The following is a 23107-nucleotide window of genomic DNA, read 5'->3' as shown; positions in this document are numbered from 1 at the left end:
ATAAATGCCAGTATGGTTAATTGTGTCTACTTATTTACCTAAGAGCTAAGACTATATTTGAAATTCTCTTTTTAAAGAACTGAAGCTTAAAAGCCCCTGTAATGACTTTTGTTGACACATCCAACTTTCTCGTGTGACAACTAGCCTCGTCCTCCTTTACACTGTGCGCTGTCTGCCGGTGTAATACATTTGTTGTCCTGCGGCGGCGCTGTTGTGCACGGACGCACGGCACCAGTGATGCACTCTACAGGCGCGCTTTTCTGAACGCAGGAAGCTGGCGCTTTAAGAAGACGCGCTGCTGCCGCGGACGGGAGGCAGGCCGGTGTTTTTCCACTAGTGATGTCTAATGGTCACCCATGTTGAGAGACAAAGGTCAGAAAAAAAAGCTCATAAACTAAATTTACCACCAGCTCTGTTATTCAGCACTCGGTCGCCGCACAATACAGAAGGGAAACGATCTTTTCAAAGGAATTAAAGGAAATAAACCGTAAAAGGTAACAAATGTTTTCTTCTATTTACCCTTTTATGTTCAATTTAATGCAACGATGCCAGAGCTCTGAAAACATTATAGCCTTCTTCATTTCTTAACATTTTAAGATTTTTTTCTCGATTTTTACTAATCATGCATTATTTGAATCAGCTGTCCTGGTTACCTTAGGTGTTTGACAAGAAATCGAGGAAGAAGTTTAAAAGTTTGTTTTAGAGATTTTATCTCATGTTATGAAAACATCATATGTTGAAGTCTACATTCATTTATAGTAGTTTAACAACAGTAGACGCATTTGTTACTGTCAGTCTTATATATGCGCGTGCTTTCCGTTTATCCTATTTTAAGGACCATGATCTGACAGAGCCTTTATTCATGATCACACCATCAAGACTTGTGATTTATATAAACTGCTTCTTTTTCATAGTCTGGATAAATAGATTTCTCTCAATGCTGCCACTGAGTTTCCATTCACTCTCGAGGCAAATATAACTGACAGATGCTGACTGCAAAGCGTTAAGAATAGACATGCGCTTAGATGCAAACAGCTTTTAGAATAGACGGGTTACTTTTTTATGTGTTCAGCCTTTACCGTCGTGCACCTATTGCAACATTTTTGCCATCACCGTTGACATTTACTGCATGCAAAGCATTAGGTGTCTATGCAACTTTGTCATGGTGTTGGTAGAGCCAAACCGTAACGATGCAACTTCAACCTGTTGGATGCAGGACGCATTTGCGTTCCATTGACACAGCTCGAACGCACTACCTTGAGTCTCGGAAAAATACAGCAATACATCGCAAGCGTGAAATGAACGCGCATTTTGTTGAAACGGATGTTGGCACGGGTGTTTCAGGCGCAGATCACGAGGACGCGCTGGTTAAAAACAGCAAAAGCGAAACTACACTTGCGAGGAAGACGCCGGACCCATGTTTACACATAGAACGCATTAAAAGCGCATGCAGACGCGTCTTCTGTCAACAGACCTTTACGCGACATGTCCGTCTTAAACGATCGCAATTTTACTTCATCCCGTTACTTTAAATCCGGGTTCGTGACAGCTTTGCGCTTTATGCAATATATAGATCCAGTTGTGCCTTATTGGTGTGAAATTCCAATGCGTTACAAGCCAGAAACGCACGAAAATAATATGATAACCCTATGTTCGTCCCGTGCGTAAAGAGGTCTCCATGTATTGGCGTCAATTCAGGCAAAGCAAGTGCACTTCATCTAGTGATAAAGGTTGCGCGGATGTCAGTCAGCTCGCTGGCAAGTCATCTGTAGTGTAGAGCCCTACTTAAACAAACCCAATCCAGGAAACAGAGTTTAGGTTTCTGCGCACTTGCCATAGCACTCTGATAATAAGGGTAACAACCAATATGCATTGGTGACCGATGCAATTATCTTTGTGAAGGGAAAAACAAGGAAACAGTAACTCCATGTGGTATCTGTATCTTGGGCATAAAAGGGTGAGCCTATCAGCTATCCATGTTTGAACTTTCTTAAATTGATGTAATTAAAATAAGTCCGACATGATTTCACAAAGGCAGTACTGTTCAGTGTTTACCGCTGTCAACAGACTACCCAGAAATTAGTTTTACGCTGTAGACTTTGAACTCCAGCATTCTAGCAAGTTTATTGTATTGCCCCCGTTCAATAAAAAAAGCTTTTTTGGTATAATTCAACAAGTATTTAAACAAGTGTAGCCCTCATTTACCACCACCGCCCCACAATATACAATATACAAATCTACAGTCTATTCCAGCTTCCTTTTCTGAGCATGTATTCGGAAACAGAACTTAAGAAGTGTTTTGGTTCGGTTATTCTACTTGAACAAACACGACATTTGTAAGGTTGTAAGTACACGCGGGTAAAAGTTCTTAGTGGACCCTTCCACAGAGAGTTACAGTATGTGAGAAATCTGATCTCTGACGTTTGAGACGCTCTTGGAATACACCTACAGTACAACTTGTGCTGATTGATGTCATTTATAGCATTAACCTCTTAAGCATCGTTTTCAAACCAGATGAAACGCAACATCCAGGATGAGCAAAATTTACAGTTGCAAGAGTTTTTTTTATATGTCAATCTGTAATGTTGTTTGTCTACGATCTAACTTGCCATGCATAGCCAGAGACATGAGAGTGCTGCTTGGGGAGCAAAGAGGCTTTAAGTATTAAACACAATTTTATGTTGTTCACATAAAATATTGCTCAATTAAATGATCCAGAAGTTTTCACCTTACCTACCTTATCCTTTTTTACAATATTTTAAACTATGCACAGTTAACCCTAAATCCACTGCATTGGATTTCAGGCAAAAAAATTGCATCAGGGTGTATTATTAACCAGAGTTCAAGCCCAATTTTCTATAGGACCTTTGGTTTTTGTAAAATCATTTAGATTACTCTTTGGGAAATTATTATATGGCTTCCGAAAGACCATGCTATTCATCTGATCCTCTGGCCTAGACCCAACAGGTTCGCTATTATAGATACTACTACTATGCATGGCACAAAGTTCCTGGTTGGACCTTAAATAAATGCAAGTGTCTTGATATCCAATGATATATCGAAAAAGGTTTGGTCATTTGCATCATTTACAATTCCATTATCGCACAGATAAGTGCTTCAAACTTTACACGGGTATTGCAAAGACAGGGCAGAGCATTAATGCTAAATAAAAGCATTAATGCTCTAAGTTTACCCTTAATGCACCATGCCATATATCATGCACACTGCTGTCAACAACTGACATTAAAGTTCATGACTTCATTTCCGTGCATCATTGCAAAGTACTGTATGTACCCCTGATGCTAACATGGTTTTAAAATAAGGACATTTTATAATGGGCTGAGCACCTCGTGCAGACTCCATGCCTAAAACCTAACTGGATAATCAGGACTTGACATTTCTGAGATGGCAAAGTTGACGGTTCATTTGGGTGTGGAGGTCGCCGACCAATAAAACGAATGGATTCTTATTAGGAAATTCTTGGAGGCTTCTTGGAACGTATAGGATGCTCTGCTGGTCCACTGCACATTTGGGCCTGAAGGGGGGGCTAGTAATTCTGAACAAAACTTCAAGTTGCCACTTAGGAATAAAACAGACATAGTCAATGACGTAATGATGTCACTATTTTTGCTAAAAGGCCTTAAAATGCCAAACAGATTCTTTGTTCTGGCTCCTGAACCAAAAGCCTCCTCTAAAAGGCATAGAAATGGTCCTGCAGGCACAAGTCGGCATTGTTCCTTATCAACCCTCTGCTGCCTGCTTCAAAAGGCTGAGGAAAACAAGTTGGTCCCTGACTTACAATGCGCTTTTGTCACTTGCCACATTTAGTCCATGCACATTCCCTTGGCCTTGTCTTCGCTACGCTGCTCACCATTTGTCAGTCAGTCAAATATCGTACTCTGTGTACAAACAAGCTTAGAAAAAGTACACATCTGCGGGCTGCATCCTGCATCCTGCAACCCCAACAAACACCAACATTTCAAACGTTCTGATGTTTGTTGTTGAATGTAAAGTTATAACTTGGGAAGCTGAGATGTTTACACTACCAACAAACCCAAACCCATCCAACCCAACATTGGAATACGGGGTTGTTGGCAGTGGCTTTAGAAAGCTAAATGCTAAGCAGATAAACATTCCATGTACGTGGTGAATTAAATTATATTTCCAAAAGTCCTATGACTGAGCATTCCATGTCAATGCGTCTTGTGAAATCCAAAGCTATTAATGGCAGAAAGCATGATAACAGCCGACAAGTCATCAGATGTTCACGAGAGACGCCACAGAGGTTTGGATTGCCGTCCACATGCTCTCGTTTGTCGCGTCCGGGGCTCGGGTTGCCAAAAGAGGACGCCGTGCATGCAAAGAAAAATAGTTTCGGATAGATCTCAGATGCTTCTGAAGAGTGGAAATTTACCATCGCGGGGGTTATCCTCTGCTTCAGAGCCGTGACCAATCTGATGATTGGTTTTAATTGTCTTAGCCTGGGGGCGGGTTTTGGTGTCACCTCGGCTTACACTTAGCTTCGGAGAGATTAGGGCCATGCAGTCAGAGGTATGGTGTCTGCTGAGGAAACAACACAGACCAATTGAATTCAGCCATGAAAGAAATGTAAGTGAAAGTGAGGGCATGAATGAACTTTGTTGCTATGTTACAGAGCCTGTGTCCCTTATATCGATTTTGTAAATTTGTTCTTGCATAGGGTGTTTGTGTCAATTTAAAAAAGTGTGCAAACGTGGTTTTAACGTTGTAAAGATGTAACTTTGTCAGTGTATTTAGTTATCACTTAATGATTCTTTGAGTCTAGCGAAGCTGTCGAAAAACGATATAAATATTGCATTTTTTTGCGCTAGAAATTCTGTTGGCAAATAATTCACCCGTGGTCAAAAACATTGTGAGCAATTTCAATTAATTAAACAAGGTTGTTGCTAGATGGGTCGAGTTTTCAATAGCTCGCATGCTTACTTTGACTTCTTGCCAGGACCCTTTGTGTCACCGCTGTGTTTTGAATGGAATAGGAAAGTGAAGATATGGATGTTGCTCTAGTTTTGAAACATTGGGCTTCCTAAACTCCTAAAATATACAGATTGAATTTATCTCAAGGGGATTAGCGAAATTTGTCGACCTCTTTAGACCTTTAAGTTGGGGTCTTTAAACTGTTGTGTAACAGTCTGGGGTGAATCACCAGTGAATGTTTTTCTGGGGGTCGAGATCATGTTTTGATTCACGTTGCCAGGTTGGATGCTAAGGAAGCTTTTATCTGGTATTTTAGTAGTCAACACATCTCACCTTAAATGTTTCCGATAAAAATTGCCATACAAAACATTACAATTATTAACTAAAGACAAACAAAGAGGCGTTCCAATGTTGTACAAATGTTATCTGAAGAACTGCTATAGCTTATAGTTTCAGCCCTGGCATGCATCCACACTCATAAATTAATGTTTTAAAGACGTTTTTATTAAGGAATTACCCTTAAAATTAAGGAAAAGGGAAAATACGCGTATTTATAAAGTGTCAAATGCAATAGGAATTTTTTTCCCTCTTCTACCGTCTCCTTGAGAGCAGGGCAAAAAGCAGACTTGTTTTTGAGAAAGCAGCCTCACAGTGTGGCTATAGTTTGTTCAATCGTTGCCAAGCAGTTTAAGAGGGAGGGATGTTGGAGCCGACTTTGGTATCTTACTCTCTGGGATTTCATCTCGGGGCTCCATGGCGAGTCTGGCTCGTGCTTTGAAACAGAAGACGCCAGGCCTGACATAATTACTCCATCCTTGAACAGATCCCTGACAGCGTAAACACTGTTAGTTAAAGGGACATGGGCTGGATAAACACATGGGCGATTCAGGACGCTCAAAGCTCCAGATGAATAAATCAAGGTGTCGTTTTTGATCAAATGCCTTGTAATTCATGTACTTTGATTAAATTTGAATTTACTTAAAAGCAGCATGTAGTAGTCGTCTCTATATGGCAGGTGGTTGGAGGGAAGGGGTTGAAATGAAATAAGATTATTGACTTCAGTCGGAAAACATAGTTGTTTCAGAAGCGGAGGATGTTCTCACATGATTATTAATGAAAGTTAAACCTTTTTTCTTTGAATTAACTTTTATTAATCGTTCAGAATAAGGCCAGCAGCGTGTCCTTACAAGTACACTTTTATTTTAAGTAAACTTTTAAGTTGAAATGAACTCAAAATTGGCCCCGTTTACTCATTTACACACTTTGTTAGTGCAACTTACTAGTTTTATGGTCCGAAATTAACACAACACAACTCTTATTCGTTATTACGTTTCATCTCGGAAATACTTTACAATACACAATTTTGTAACTTCAAGTTCACACAGACTTTAAACTAGCAGAGTCCCCATGTGCATGTTGTTTTTTCATGCTTTCCTGTGTTAAAACCACACACAGTAACTTTAACTGCCGTAGAAATGAGGTTAACTTTCGGTTTGGATATTTCTCATGTCTGGAAAGCTGCCGTTCCAAATTAACAACTTATTTTTGTTATTAATGCTTTAGATGTTTAAAACGTTATACAGTCTTTTTGTTCTCTGCACTTTCAAGGCCTTCGGGTTTCAATGAAAAATCTAATTTTGCCTGTTTTGTCCCCTTCTGCTTAAGCATGGCCCAAAAAGAGAAACTCCAGTGTCTGAAGGATTTCCACAAAGATATTCTGAAACCGTCCCCCGGAAAGAGCCCAGGCACAAGGCCGGAGGACGAAGCGGAGGGAAAACACCCCCAAAGGGAAAAATGGGCGAGCAAGCTTGACTTTCTTTTGTCAGTCGCCGGGGGCTTTGTAGGTTTAGGCAACGTTTGGCGTTTCCCGTACCTCTGCTACAAGAATGGTGGAGGCGAGTATATTTCTTGATAAGATTAAACCTTTAGTTAAATATTGTTAGTTTCAGGGCCATGTGGTCTCGGACCCAACATTTTTTGAGGAGTGGGAGTGAGTTGGTTATTAAAATAAAGGGCTATACATGGTCAACCATATCAGAAAGGCCAGATATCCACCATAGTTAGTATGGCCTTAAAAGGAACCGTTAGATTTTGGCTTACATTTTCACCTATGCATAACTGTCATCCCCCTTATTCACCCACTTCACAACGTCAGGAAGTATTAAAAAAGCATGCAAGCCAGTATAAGTTAACTCAAAGAGTCAAACACTAATCCAGCAGTTAGTCAAATCTAATTATTGACGGAATTAAGAGAATCTTCTCTTTATCTTCAACTAGGTGCATTTCTCATCCCGTACTTCATCTTTCTGTTCGGTGGAGGTTTGCCTGTGTTTTTCCTGGAGGTGGCGCTGGGCCAGTACACTTCACAGGGAGGAATCACCTGCTGGGAGAAACTTTGTCCCATTTTCACAGGTAAGTTTCACGCAGATGTATTTCTTGGAAAAGAACAGAACTTTAAGCAGTTTAATCCCTGAACTGATTAAAGCATAAAAAACATAAAAAATAATTTGTGGTAAGAACGTGAATTTAGAGGCGTGTCAGATGCTACCAGCTGTCTGAAAGTTTTGAAATATGGGTTGTTAGATAAGCGATGCGTTTCTCCATTAATGTCTGTTTTGTTTATCAGTTTATAATATTAGCAGTCAGGGTTATGTTAGGTGAGAGGTTAAGACATTTTTATATGGTGTTACGCATACACGTCACCTATCAAAGGAAAACATAATTTTTTCATGGTTTTATGTTGCTCTAAGCTCAATCGCAGTATACTGCTAGCATAGATATGCATATGTAGATACAGTCGACGGCTTCATCACATCAATCCGTCCACCATCTTTGGAACGGTCAACATCTCAATTTTTGTCATTACTTACACTAACTGTGTATTCAGACCGCCGCCATTGTGAGCGTCAAAATAGCTGGAAGTCAATCATTTTCAATGTGAGCCCGTGGCGAGCAGCGGCCTATCTTGCCCGTTGAGGGCGTCAAAGAAAGTTGAAATCAATTTAACTTTATGGTAATGAGCAATGACGCGGTTCGGCGGGAATCAATCGGAACGTAGAATTCCCATGCTTGAGGGGATTCCAAAGAACACAGCCCTGTAAAACTTTGGTTTGGAGAGGTCGATTATTGCTGTGGCAGGTTTCCCAATCATATACAATTTGCGTACAGGGACATAAATAAAAAATTGATGCGTGGACCATGGTGTCTAAGATTGTTTGTGTTCCTGGCGAGTTGCTGATTATGTGCATTAACGTTATACAGTTTCTGTAAATAAGTGGGAATTTCAAACTAACTTTAGCGCCAGAGCATGCTAAACAGTGTTACTGCTGCAAAATATTATTTCGTTAGCAAACGTGTAACTACAATGTTCATTCCACCAATCAATTTCTTGTGGTCAGTGTTCATAAGATCATCAAGTTTGTTTGCTTTGCGGCCCCTATAAATATAAGATAAGATTTTGATCTACACCAGAGCGTCAGCGCACCCAAGACTCTTTCTACAGTGTTGTTGGCAGGGCGGGCAGAGCGATTTTCGATGCTCTCGACGGCGATGGCCTGAACGCACAGTAAGAAAGAAATAATGAGTTTTCCAAGGCGCCACAACATTGCACATCTCTGTAAAAGCAGCTGTTAGCTTTACCTTTGTTTTGTTATATTTTGCTAGTTAAGAAATGACATGGTTTGGGTCTACACAACAGAAAGTAATGTTTGACATTTATAAATGAGTTAACAAAATTTACGGTTGCAGACACACAGTCAACTTGCTCTCGAGTCTTCAAATACTTTTCCAGTATGGGGGATGACGTACATATAGTGACCCATAGAAACAGCTGCTAATGATGCATCTCAGCAAATATATAAATATAACGGTCAAAGTGAATACAGAAATACATGTGAAAACAGAAATACATACTTATTGGCACCAGACCTTTGGCAGCTGTGAATTAGTTTGTTGGCTATAAAAAGGAGTTCCTTATAAAGTACCTTGCACAATTGGGTATGTCTTCTTTGACAAATAGTACGGTGTAGTCTCTAAATTTAAGGGCTAGAAAATGAAAGGTTACTGTCTCAGGTAACGCCAAGAGCAAGTAATGAGCTATTATCATTTTGGGGTGCACAGCTTTGAAAGACATTAAATAACTCCTGACGTGCTTGAAAAAGTTTAAATTCCCCCAAAGAATCTCTTTAATCCCTTATATAATAAAAACAAAATCAAACTTCCCAAAAATATTGCATGACCACATATGTATTACTTATTTGAACAAGAATCTAGCAGAGTGCAAACTGCTAATTTACGCTTATCCTTGTGCTAGCGAATTAAATGACAACATAATCTGTTTGCTTTCCAGTTAACGTGGCCAGCATTGATTTACACAGTTTAGACACTTACGCCAATTTCTTACATCATTTTCCTTCAGCTCAGACATGTTTTTTCCATGATTAAGCTGCAAGGATGAGAAGATTGTGAAGTATCTCTGAGAAGTTTATCATTTATTTATCTGCTGTCACGGTACACTGGAGTCCACTGATTCATTGAGCGGAGATGTCATTGCAATACTTACAGTAGTGAAATCGCAATACAACCATATCGTGACTCAAGCATTGTGATAATATCGTAAGGTGGGGCCTCTGGTGATTCTCAATACCTTCTCTTTGCGCAGGTATCGGCTACGCATCCATTGTGATCGTTTCTCTGCTGAACGTCTACTACATTGTGATCCTGGCCTGGGGCTTGTACTACTTGTTCCAGTGCTTTCAACCAGAGCTCCCCTGGGCAAGCTGCAACAACAAATGGAACACGGAGAACTGCGTGGAGGATACCCTCCGCAAGAATAAGACACTCTGGGCGGCTGCAAATGCCACTAACTTCACCTCTCCCGTCACTGAGTTCTGGGAGTAAGTCCTTCATGTATATTTGTTGGGTACACAGTTGGGTTGTAAAAGGCTTGAAAAGTCCAGCATGCTCAAGGAGTACCACTGTCCTGCAAAGTTACAACCCTAATAAAACAAATCCCAAACCAGGCAAAATTTGGCATTAGCTGCTTGAAACTAGTCTTGGAGAGTGGTAGGTAAAAGATGCCCTCCATTTAAAGGTGCAGTTTTTGATTTACAAAGTCCACTCGTGTTGTGTTATAGATCTGCAATGAATCACTCAGTCCAAACACGACGGTGGCCACCATAAAACAAAAATAAGTCGTTCTCATGTTGACGCAGGGAAGAGATCATGCGGGCATTAGAAAGACTGTAGAAAGAGCGATGTCTTATTTATTACATCAAATAAAAGGTCTGTGGATTTGAAGGATAAAAGTCAGGCAGGAGCTAGGACCTGCGTTAATATTATAAAGTCTTTCCAGCAGAGACACGTTAGGACCGGCAGTACTAAGGCTTTAAGCAGAGACAATCATAGATAACTATGGAGATACTTTCCAGCAGACTCGTTGGAGAGAAATATTGTCTTAAAATCACCCCAGAGGAGCATGTAGGGTCTTAAAATCACCCCAGAGGAGCATTTAGGGCCGCTCTGCATGTAGATATAAACAGCTTATTCTAAGGTATTAGAAAGATAACAGTTCATTTTGTATGGTCTTTATAGACCCTTGAAGAAAATCTTCTATATTATATTGCATTTCTGTCAATTGATCCTCCTAAAAACCCTTTATTGTTCCTTTAAATTCATAGCAGAATCTGTTTAATGTCTAAAGTCTAAGTTTCTCCTCGTACCACCTCAAACTGTTAAGTTCCTCACCAAAAACCTTACCTCCACCACAGGCGAAATGTTCTCAGCATCTCTGATGGTATCGAGGACATGGGTCACGTAAAATGGGACCTGGCTCTTTGTCTTTTCGCTATGTGGGTCATCTGCTTCTTCTGTATTTGGAAAGGTGTGAAGTCCACTGGGAAGGTGAGCTTACAATACATTCACATGAGTCAATTAACTGAAGAACTATTAATATTTTTCTGTAAGTCTTTACTGGGTCATCTGAGTCACTGTTTAACTAGGTAGGGGGATTTGAAGACAACCTTACCTGCCGTTTTACCTTAGCGATAGATGGCTAAACTTCTTTCACGATAAAGATGGCAAAGTCAATCTGTAAACGCGCTGTCTTGACCTAATTACACATTTCCCTTGAGCATGCAGTTGTAAATCTTATCAGTGCTCCTGCCAAGACACTGTCACATCGTATTTCTTTATAGTAATTTGAACATAGCTTATTTTAAGCCTTTCCCCTTGGCTTGCAGCCATTTCAATTTGTGTGAAATATTCTCTTTAACCTGCTTATTTTGGGTTATGTCAATTAAAGATCTTTGAGATCACAATTCGTTACTCTGGCATTAACTTTGGGACTCTGCATATTTGTCATGCCACAATGCAGTTAGAAACCTGTTTACAGATAATAGATGTTTTGACGTTTTTTGCCACATCGTGGTAGAATTTATGACTAACCAAAAGTTACAAGATGGAAGGATATAAAAAAAAAACAATTACTGACCACAAAGCAAACCTACTAAATCCAATATCAAACCGTCAGTGCAGTTAAGCTTTAAATGGCATGTTAGCCTTGGAAACTGTTTTGACAGAATGTTGTTTCGGAATGTTTGTGACGATTACGGGGCCATTCAGACAGAATGTGCTTTAGACGCAGAGATGCAGCGCTCAGATATGTTTTTTTAAAAGCGCAGCCTATAACGCCTCCTCAGTCATTTTGCTGGCAAATAAAACAGTTGTCATGCCAACTTGCTACTGTAAACAGAATCTCCCAACTTTCCCCCGCCTCCAAATTCTTCTGATTGGTTCACTGCTTTTGGAACAGACATTGATAAGCAGAGCTTTTTTTTTTTTACTTGACATGGTGTCTTAAAAACGAGGCGCTCGTGTGTGTGAGACACTTCAAAAGATAACAATGGGAAAGAACGCATTGGAAGGAAAAATCCATTCTGTCTGAATGGCCCCTGCGTCTTTTAAAGACCAAGTGAAACATCACTGAGTGAATTGTCATAACACTTACATTGCTTACAGTATGTATTTTTTTCACACAACTTCGAATTTGAGCATTCCCTGTTTTGTTTTTAGGTTGTGTATGTCACTGCAACATTCCCATTTGTAATGTTAATCGTCTTACTGGTACGGGGTGTAACTCTTCCTGGGGCAGCCGAGGGCATCAAATTTTATCTGTACCCGAATGTCACTCGCCTTGCAGATCCAGAGGTAAGATCTTATGGATATGTGCATATGTGCAACTTGAACTTTAGGTGGACATGATGTAAAATCCGAGATGTATACAACAGTCAACATAAATATATGCAACTTGAACTTTAGATGTACATGATGTAAAACCCGAGATTTATACAACAGTCGACATAAATAAAAAATTGATGGACTCTTGATGGAATGCTTCACAAATCTAAACATGACATCCAGTAGTCGTAACAATTTATATTAGTTCTTGATGGTATATACAGCTCTGGAGGACTTGCAAGAGGTGGAACGCACACAAATATTTGAGTTTGTCTCGCCGGATAATCAACAAAACAGCTAGCATTTCCAATCATGCTTTTCAGTCAACAAACAGTTTGGCGTCTTGTGTCTAGGTTTGGATTGATGCGGGGACGCAGATTTTCTTCTCTTATGCCATCTGTCTTGGGGCCATGACATCGCTGGGAAGCTACAACAAGTACAAATACAACTGCTACAGGTGGGTTTCTACGTCCCGGGGTGGGAGGGGGTTTTAGTCCAGTGCAGGCAATGGGACCGTAGGGTTCCTTTTTGTTAATTAACGAACTCCATGACATATGTGTGACATAGGGACTGTTTGCTGCTTGGAGGCCTGAACAGCGCTACCAGCTTTGTGTCTGGCTTCGCAATATTTTCCGTCCTGGGCTTCATGGCACAAGAGCAAGGGGTGGACATAGCCGATGTGGCAGAGTCAGGTACGAGGGTCAAGCAGCAGTGATGGTGGGCACTGCTGCTGCAAATAACATCAAAATCCTGTAGTTGAAAACAACAGCAAACATCGGCAACAGTAAACAATTGGGAACCAAATAGAACGATTTACGTCCAGGACTTATTTGTCGCTAGATTGGTTTGGATTCGTCAGACAAACTGACGTTTTGGAGCCTCTGGAAAAAATCTACTAAATCTACTAATGCACAGGTCAACTGTGGATTGCGACAACTTTGCATTTAGAATTGAGGGCTGTCAAGCAGGATTACACAGGTGACATGGTTGAGCCAAATCAAGATGCCTCTTGTGCCACCATCATGATAAAGGCCTTTTGGAGATTTTGGATTTAATTCCTCAACAGCTCTTAACACAATTAGAGGTTGCTAAGTCGGTTCCTACCGGTTCCTTCTTCTACCCTATAAACTATGTTGGACGGTTTTCAAGATGTCTCTTCAGGCTTCAATCCTTAGAATTGTTTCACTTTCTCCTGTGGGAAAGTCTACTCGACAGTCGAGTGTGCTGACATGATGGCTTTCTTGATTTTCAGAGTCCTTAATACTGATCATGTTTTTCCCCTCCTCAATGGAGACTCTGGTCTAAGTTTGTCTTTGTGCTCAGGTGCACAAAACACATCTTTATCACAAACCTAAACTGTACTTGAACTGCCTTGCATTGAATCCTTAACAGGGATTCTTTCTGTATGAATTGGTTGGATTCATTTTTCATGCCAAGACGTATTAAGTAGCTTGTTGGAAAGTAGCTGGAGTTGAACAATGTGGTTGTGGATTCAGCAAACGGACTCTGTGGAAAATGCTTTTTATTGTCATCGAACTTTGATGCTGTTACCTCAGTCATCGGTTTGGATTGTTTGAATTGGTTTTACTATACATGTGCAGATTTCGTCCATTGTGTTTTTAACCTCTTGTACAGGTTATCTCCACAACGTCAAAATGTTGCAGTTATGGTAGCAAGGCATGGTGTTTGTTTGTTGTCTCCTATCCTGTTGAGTCATACAAGGGAATTAGCCTTTACTCTCATGCAACATGCAGTGTCAGTTTCTAGATTCCAAAGTAGCCAAAGCTACAGTAACATCATGAGGGTAATTTCCAAAGAAGGCTGATGAAACAGTCTCTGGACGAACCATTGGCAGACATTTTGCCTGGCTTGTTCGCTTTGTCATGTAGACTCTCGCTACGTTTTTCTTTCATGTCTTCTTTTGGTCTGTGCCAACGACGGAAGCATGCCACAGCGGCATAGATCAAAGTGTGCAAATGACTAGCCTTGCTAATTATGCGCTCTCCACTGTTCTTTACCCAACAGGTCCTGGCTTAGCCTTCATTGCCTACCCTAAAGCTGTGACTATGATGCCACTGCCTACGTTTTGGGCCATTCTCTTCTTCATTATGCTTCTGCTGTTGGGCCTCGACAGTCAGGTGAGTGTCCAATGAAAAACTGGTATGCTAAACGCTCAGAGTACCGATAATTTGGTTGCTCGCACCTCCATAACGTTACTTGATAGAATTCCATGAAGCCTTTGCAATAGTTGAATCTATCGCATCAGAAATTATATGTGTAACAACATGAAAATATGTAAATATGACTGTAATATAGTAAAATGTGAATAAAGGCTTAATGGAATTTTCACAAATGGTACGACGTCAATTTTTCAGCCCATTTATTAATTGAAATTTGCAATTTATAACACTAAGGGCATTTTCACACCTGACTTGTGTGGACTGTCCTTTGTCTGGTTTGTTTAGGCATCAATGAACAATGTCATCCCTGTTTTTGAACAAAGCAAACGATCTACAAGTCTGAGAAACAAGTTAACAAGTAACAAGTTAAAGTCCACATAGTAACAGTAACACAGAAATGGACGTCCAAACTTTGGCATCTGAAGTCCTGTACTATCACATTTCTCGGCTCCAGTGAAATGAAACACTCTGCTGAATCAGTTACCACCCACATCAAGCATGGTGTTTTGTGGTACAATAAGTTAAGCTACATTGAGATTCGCTCAGCTGTGCTGAATCACAAGGGGTTCCTATGTACTGTTCTGCTTACTGTACTGGGATAATGGATTTATTTCACCAAAGCTTGTTACTCTTTAAAGCTCTCTTACACTGAGGATGGATTGTCTTTTTCGGGGTCGACAATAGCTTCTTAGTTAAAAGAACAGTTCATCTGTCTTCATTTACTCATCCTCATGTCGTTTTAAACCTGTATGACTTTCTTGCTTCTGCAGAAAAAAAAAAAGATATCTTGTGGAATATTGGTAGCCAAACAACTAAGTCAATTAAACCACATTGACTTCCATTTTATGGACAAAACCTCTGAGAATTCAATGGATGCCACCGTTTTGTGTTTGCCAACATTCTCACATATTAACAATTTTTATGCCATCATACCACACCTTTTCTCTATTTGCTGTCTTTCTGAAACCTCAGAAATCCTAATTTCATAAGCACTTTTTAATACTTTTAATGTATATTTGCAAAACCCAGTGACAAACATCAAGGGTGACCAACAATAATGATATATGGAGAAATAAAAACCAGAAAAATTGAGGTACACGGTTTATGCAGGACAGCAGCGATATGTTCCAGTTTATGTGGAATTTACGTAAACGGATGATATTGATGTTTTAGCTTTTTCATTCCTGACTTTTTTTTTACCAAACTGACAACGTTTTTTCTTTCCCCAGTTTGTTGAAGTGGAAGGGCAGATCACATCCTTAGTGGATCTGTATCCATCCTTCCTACGGAAGGGTTATCGGCGTGAAATCTTTATAGCTATAGTCTGTTTTTTGAGCTTCCTGTTGGGACTAACCATGGTCACCCAGGTAAGTTCGATAGTCTATGACCTCGATGAATTTTTTTACATTTTATTAAACACAACACTAATTCAAGACTTTACCACATATCACCCACCTACTGGACTAGTTTGTGATTCTTGCTAAATGAGGAGAGTATCAAATACAGCTTAGTTAAACGCTGGCACCATATGTTTTCCTTTTAGGATTTTAGCAACATTGTCATTTGATATTGTGTGGCGCTCAACTAAACTCTCAGTTCCTGTAATGAAGCAGTGTGCCATAGTCATGCCAAAACCTGGGCCAGAGCACTCTCCCATAAGAAAAAGCTTTCCACTCTCTCTGCCTTATCTTTTCAACTTCCATGTCTTTTTATGGGCATCCTGACCTGCTTAGAACAGTGACAAATCCACAGAGGAATGGCATAGCTATACTAGGAGATCCGTCCGGGTCTGACAAAGCAAGATTTCTCTGGCCCCGTCCATTTTGAAGCCCTGGAACAGCGATAAACCGGGAATGCTATTTTGTGGTTCGAGCCACACAGCTTCCCAATTTTTCCGTGACCTAATGTCTTATGATGCCCCTGAATGCATTGTGCAACAAATCATTTTGACACCCAAATAAAAGCAGTTAACTGTTTAGGCAGGTTCTGATCATATCCGTCTTATTGTCCCCTTAGTTTCAGTAGTTATGTCTATTGAAAATACAGAACTGACTTTTCTTACTTGTGTGTGTTTTGTTTCAGGGTGGCATGTATGTGTTTCAACTCTTTGACTACTATGCAGCCAGTGGCGTGTGCCTTTTATGGGTTGCATTCTTTGAATGTATTGCTGTAGCCTGGGTTTATGGTAAGTCCAATGACAAGTGCACAGAAAATGTAACGTCTCTATATGTCATTGATTACTTTCCATAACCAGGGTACAAATTGGGGTCCTGTTGTATGATTTACAGCAAAAATGTATAAATTGTTATGTTCTATAGAGGAAAAGTATATCAGCAACTTCAAAATTAGCATAGAATGAAAAGTAGCTTATTTTAATGTTCGCAAAGGCCTAAACATGCACACACATCAACGGTAGTGATCGTGTTACTCCCAACAGCTTCCGACAATTAGAACTTTGTGAAAATATAAATAAAAAATGTAATTGTAGTGACAAGAATTTGTTCATCCCTGTTTAAAAACAATTTCTTATTTACTGTATATGAACATAATATTCGTCCTATTTATGATAAATGTACGATTATAGACAACTATAATACAAAGTTAAATTTACTTTAATTTAAGCTAGATCTGCAACACTGAAACTTTCAAACTAGAATTTCATTAATGTTTATTTAAATGAGATGATAAAAGATTCAGTGTATGACATTTAGCGACATCTAGTTGTGAGTTTGCGAAATGCAACCAATGGCTCACTCCCCTCTCCCTTTTGAAGCACTATGGTGGCTGACACATAAATAAAATGTCATCACGTTTTTGCTTCTTAGCTGAAAGAGATACGTACTTACGAAATGCGCTCTGAAGAGCATTTTGTCCGTTTAAGGCTACTGTTGAAAAAACATGGTGAATTCCCTGCATGGGGACCCGTGGTATATGTAGATAGAAATAGCTCATTCTATGGTCATAAAAAAATATTATGTAAGGTCTTTGTAGACCTCTGACATTGCATTTCTGTCAACGGAGCTTCCTAAAAATTACACAGGGAACCTTTAGGCACTCCCCTTCACTGATCTGTTTAAAAAACATTCAATTGAATTCATGCTTTGAGCTACAACCTAGTTAAGAGAAAACATACAGAAGCTCATTGTTCCCTACTGTCATGACCTTGATTCAAAAATTGAAATGGGTCGTGAACAGGTTTGTATAACCTGCATGCGGGTAGATTCTGTCTAAACAACATTCATCATGATGGGGGGTTTATCCACACGATACAGAATTTCTTGTAGAGATAACACATCATGAGAGAACAGGTTTAGTCATTTTATCTCACCATAACGGGCACACCCATTGATCATCCGATATTGCCCAAAAAATCTTGTGAGCTTTCCCAAATCACAAGATCCTGTCAACGGAGTCATTTATTAAGGCATTAGACTGTTACGATTCTCAATACAATACTTGAATTTATTATAATTTACTTAAATGTTCAAGCTATTACAAGTTGGGTGTTCTTTGCACAGTAAGCTACAATGCAAACCAATATTATTAGCAATATACCCATAGGTCAGGATTGCCAACATTTACAGTTACAAACAGAAAATACAAGTCAATATTCCAATCATCTCAAAAAACAAATTTTCTGTACTGACTTGTAAATTGAAACCAATGCACCAACAGTATAAGAGTCCATGTGCAATGCATGGTAATGTAATATTGCCTTTACTTTTCAGGCTTAAGTTTTATTGTACACGTAACATGTGCTCTCTGTACAGGGGCGGATAATTTCTATGATGCGATTGAAGATATGATTGGTTACAGACCAAATCCCTGGATGAAATGGAGTTGGACTGTGGTCACACCTCTTCTGTGTGTGGTAAGTCTTCTTATCAGAAGAGTCTTTGAAAAGAGGCTTAAAAGTCCTTTACTTATGTTTCCAATATTATTGGAATTGCACTGTTTCCGTCCCAAGGCTATAGAATCGTGAAATTAGGAAATATGGGAATGAGTGCACACTATAACGGCACACTACCTACAATTACACGTGCAAATCCTATACTGTAAAAGACTAGTTCGTTTTGTGTCTGTAAATGACATCCCTTCCCCCAAAAGCTGCTTTTCCGCTTTGGATTTGGTGTAAAAATCTGAGTCGCAGCTCGTCGTTATAGAGTCCCAGATGGGACGACCATCTGCCCGGCTGACAGAATAAATGTGAGGAGCTGAGGATTAGGTTCCATGTGATTTTTCTCCGAATGCCATAGGACTATTAGAAAATAAGGAAATCCTTTCCCTGTTACAGTCATATAGCCTTTCTTGAGCTAGATGAGTTTTTATCTTCCTCTAAATTAAACAGCTTTTTTGCCAAGGGTTAACGTATTATGTTGAAAACTTGGTGGATTCTTTGCAATCCATAGGTTTCCTTTTTAAGAATTTAGATACGTTAAGTTGTTAGGCGTAGAACAATGACCACACAATTTCAATAAATGTGGATTGAAGGTACTTTTGTGATTAAATGTTCTGTTGTTGAAGAACTTGGATTGAGTTGCACTCTGGTGACCTCTAGTCTGTCTTTTACCCTAGGGATGCTTTGTCTTCTCATTGGTCAGGTATGCACCTCTGAGGTACAACAAAGTCTATGAGTACCCGGACTGGTCCATTGGAGTGGGGTGGACCTTGGCACTTGCGTCCATGATCTGCATACCAATGGTGGTTGTGATCAAAATCATTCAATCAGATGGGCCCCTTATTGAGGTAAGGGATTATTTTGAAATGAATGGACATGCCCATTTGTGAGCTGTTTGCGATCTACATTACGTCTTAATGCATTTTTACATTTATGCATTTGACAGATGCTTTTATCCAAAACGACTTGCATTGCATTATACTATACAGTACATTTGTTTCGGAGTATGTGCAATCCCTGGGTTCGAACCCATGACATTGGGGTTGCTAGCGCCATGCTCTAACCACTGAGCTACAGGAATATTGAACTTTATGATGATGATAGGGAATGTTTTGCATAGGAAGCAACACACACTATCTAAATAACGAATCTAAATAAGTGCTTTTAGATTTAAAGGTGCAATCCATAACAAATCGGTTATTGAGCAAGTACATAAAAATCTGTGTTCAAATTGTGTCCTTACCACGAATCAAATTTATAATAATGATTTATAATCTTGTTATATTATCTGGCACAATTTTGTGGGAAATATAAATTTGACGTTATTTAACTTAAACAAATTACATATTTAAAGTATCTTTACATGAGCTGATGTTTTAAACCGAGATGATGATAGAGAGGCAAAAGCTACGAATTGCAGCTTTAATTTAAGTAATTTAGCGCTGCACAATTTATTGAAATGGTGTAAATGGTCATATCGGTGTCGGTAACATTTTCTGTTTTTAAATATATATTAGATTAGACATTTATTTTATTTCGATTTATTTCAGATTATTGCTAAAACATCTTCTAATTTCTGTTCAGTTTATTTTTCAAATAATATATCGGCAGATTTTTTTACTTAACAAATGTTGTAATAGTTTTACTGAAGTATAAACCTTGGTTCAAATGAATTGATATGGTTTGTCACATTATTTAGGAAGTCATCGCATATCACATTTTTTCTTCTATGTCAAGCAATCCTACAGTAATTGAAAGTTCTGCTAAACATTTTCAGTCAACATTCTCCAGTCCTCAATGATCAAGCTAATACTGAAAATTTACGTTTCCCTACAGAGGATCAAAGCTGTGGCGGCTCCCGCGAGGGGAGGGGCTAGTTCATGCCCCAAAGAATACCGGCCCAAAAGCAACGAGCTGGCGCAGCCCCTCGACCCCAACTGGAACGGAGGCTCGACGAAGCCCACCCACACCATCGTAGAAACTATGATGTGAACGCTCTCTGTGAGAGGATTCAAATTATCTGCTTTTCCATGATATATATATATATATAAAATCTGTAACTTTTGACATAGTCGTAGGACCAGGTTTACATTGCTACGCATCTGCACTAGGAGTCCTTGTTTTATTTTCTACAGAGGAAGTTACATGTTTTCTGTCTGTATTTTTTAATATTTTTACCGTAATACTATTATATTACTATTATTGTCGCTGTTATTAGAGAGAGAACTGATCACATACAACAGTATCGTAAAAGTAGAACCATAACTGTTCTATTTTTGTCACTTTTATCTTGTACATATCGAAATTGAAGTGAGCAGTGCTTGTTTTTAGAGTTGAATTATGGGAAGAAAACAAAGGGCTCCGTAAACAGAAGAAAAAAAACGCAAGTTAACGTGACTGATAACATTGGTCTACCCAGGTAAAAAATCTTTTTTATGGAGGTGTCTTTCAATGGTAGTGTTAGACCTTACACGTTACTGTAGATCTTTAATGTTATAAAGCTAAGTGTGTCCCAACAAACTGTTTAGACTGGGGATGGTGACTGGTGCTGGCCAAAAGAATCAGGACTTTTAGCCCTGCTGATGCACTAATACAAAGGACACTACTTTCTCCCCTTTGATGCACTTTTTAAGTACATTAAGTCTAACTAGTTTGGATGCGTTTGTTTCCGACGTCATAGGATTTGGATCTCGCGAATGACCTCACAAGTGCATATCACACTAATTCTAGGCAACGTCTCAGTCCCCATTTGACATAATCATGAGATGTTAAGAATAGCATTAGTAGATACCAGTAACAGAGACTTGCCTGCTATAATGACGTACCGTTCAGAAGATGCAAGACGGAGGGCTTGGCCCTGATTTACGTACATACAAATTGTGTACTATAAACTGTAAAAAAACATGTCTCCACTGCAGAAAAACAAAGCCAAAGTGTCCCACAAATGGCCACTGACATATTGCGCCAAATATGTTGATGAAGTCTGTGCAGAATATCGGTGTGATAAAGTCAATAATTCAAATTATAAATGAGGAAAAATGCATTTGAAGTAATTCTCTTTTTTAACTTGTGCTCACGTCCCATTCTACATAGAGAGGGTGTGGTTTAACATCTAATCTGTGGCCAGCCACCAGGGGGCGATCAAAGCGTTTAGCCATACTTTTCAGGATAAGTAACGCACACTTGGTTTGTGCATGTGGCTATTGAAACACACAAAATACACCCACAAAGTGCACATTCAATGCGTTAGATTGCACAAAAAAATGTGTGCGCTATATTTGGGATCTTCGTTAATCAGGGCCTTAACATAGCAATAAAAAAAGTAATGGTCTCCGTTTCAGCACTCACTATTAGTCAACCTTGTTCAGTTAAAATACAAAAGTACCAAATCACGAAATTTGCCGACACCGAACGCGTTCTTATTTTGAGGATGTTGGAATGTAAAGCTGCCTGATTTTAAAACCACATAGATTCAGGGCTAGTTCGTTTTATTTTTATCAACTCTAAGCTGTTTTTTTTTCAATCACATTTGCCTTTTGTATTAGAAAGTCACTGTATTTGACTGCTATGTTTAACAATTACCAATAGATCTCATGTATAACTGTTAATCATCAAAGAAGCTTGCTATAAACTGTAATGTGCAATAATTGTAGAACAACATGCATTGTTACTTTCTTCACCTGTCTTGGAAAAAGTTGGTACTCGGAAGTGTGGAATTCTGTATACATTTAAGGTTCATGGCAGTAACAATGAACAGGGGCCAATATAAGCTACCATGTGCGGTATGCTAAACTAACACCAAAAAAAACTCAATGCAGTTCTACTCACTATGATTTATATTATTTCAACTTTAAATTAGATCGTAAATGTTAAACGTATGGGTTAGCATTGATGCCAATATATGGTTTAAATCAATTTATTTCAATAATGTTTTCTTGGCCAAGTTAAACTAGAACTGCAGCCAATTGAAAAGGGAGGTAACTTATGGATGCTTCATTGAAGTGTTAAAGAAATGATTAAACTTCATTGTAAATGATGAAAGAGGCACAATTTCTTAGCAATACATAAATTAATGTTCAGGCTCAGGGTGCGTTCCAGTATGAACTCATCTTTTTTTTTTTTTTTAAGAGACATGATTTCCCACTATTGTATGTGTCTTTAAACCCTTCCATTTTTGAAATAGAGCTGAGGGGCAGTGTTTATAAATAAAAGATATAACCTTTATAAAGTAATGATTAGAAATGTTTTATTTTTTTATTTCTGAGGATATGAAAGAAAGCGAGTGTATTAATAAGATTTTACAGTACCTGAAAAAGAAAAAACTTTTTATCTCTTAATAAACATTTATCTTTTAAAAACCCTTCAGAGTTTGGTGAGCATTCATTTTTTTAATGCTAATTATTATCTTACAAGCAGGCTATTAAAGAATACAGGAGAAGTGTATCATTTTTACGACCAATACTTTTTAACAAGAGGCCAAGAAAGCGGCATTGGATTGTGCGAGCTTGTTTTACTCAATGTAAAACTATTGACGCCTGTTGAAAAACTATTGTTTTTGTATAAAATACTTTAGGGTAGCTGTAATTCTGATGGTCTTGTGGTTCGTTGTGGGAGGTTAGGGTTATGCCTTTTGGAACACAGTGTTTTTAAATGGCCTACATCCAAAAGTGCAAGTGATCGGTATTTATGGGTATAATATTTAAAGATCAAGCAATGGTAAAATATACAAGTGTGACTACATGATCATTAATAAACACGCCACGTTTTATTCTTTACTTGTGCTTATACTAAATGAGATTTTCCGTTCCAAATATGAGCGTTCGGAGGTAATTCTCTGGGA

The 23107-nt window shown here is 38.9% G+C and overlaps 1 protein-coding gene across 1 annotated transcript; it reads left to right on the top strand.

Moving 5' to 3' along the window:
- Positions 1-323: 323 nt before the first annotated feature.
- slc6a6b (solute carrier family 6 member 6b) lies at positions 324-22627 on the top strand. Its single transcript, XM_056759085.1, has 14 exons — positions 324-494; positions 6619-6848; positions 7231-7365; positions 9614-9848; positions 10722-10854; positions 12025-12159; positions 12543-12646; positions 12757-12881; positions 14215-14327; positions 15599-15736; positions 16452-16554; positions 18140-18240; positions 18945-19115; positions 20104-22627. Exons 2-14 carry the CDS (start codon positions 6620-6622, stop codon positions 20257-20259), a joined length of 1878 nt encoding a protein of 625 aa, XP_056615063.1. The 5' UTR covers positions 324-494; position 6619; the 3' UTR covers positions 20260-22627.
- The last annotated feature ends 480 nt before the right edge of the window (positions 22628-23107 follow it).

The sequence above is a fragment of the Triplophysa dalaica genome, chromosome 10 (assembly GCF_015846415.1).
Source record: "Triplophysa dalaica isolate WHDGS20190420 chromosome 10, ASM1584641v1, whole genome shotgun sequence".
Taxonomy (NCBI): Eukaryota; Metazoa; Chordata; class Actinopteri; order Cypriniformes; family Nemacheilidae; genus Triplophysa; species Triplophysa dalaica.
Note: the sequence above shows the minus strand (reverse complement) of the source record. Positions and strands in the feature narration are given on the sequence as shown.

Bases quoted from the DNA above. Each gene is read 5' to 3' on its own strand.
- slc6a6b (XM_056759085.1), top strand. From the start codon at position 6,620: ATGGCCCAAAAAGAGAAACTCCAGTGTCTGAAGGATTTCCACAAAGAT. The intron at 6,849-7,230 runs GCGAGTATATTT...ATCTTCAACTAG, and splicing joins CTGCTACAAGAATGGTGGAG to GTGCATTTCTCATCCCGTAC. The intron at 9,849-10,721 runs GTAAGTCCTTCA...CCTCCACCACAG, and splicing joins CCCGTCACTGAGTTCTGGGA to GCGAAATGTTCTCAGCATCT.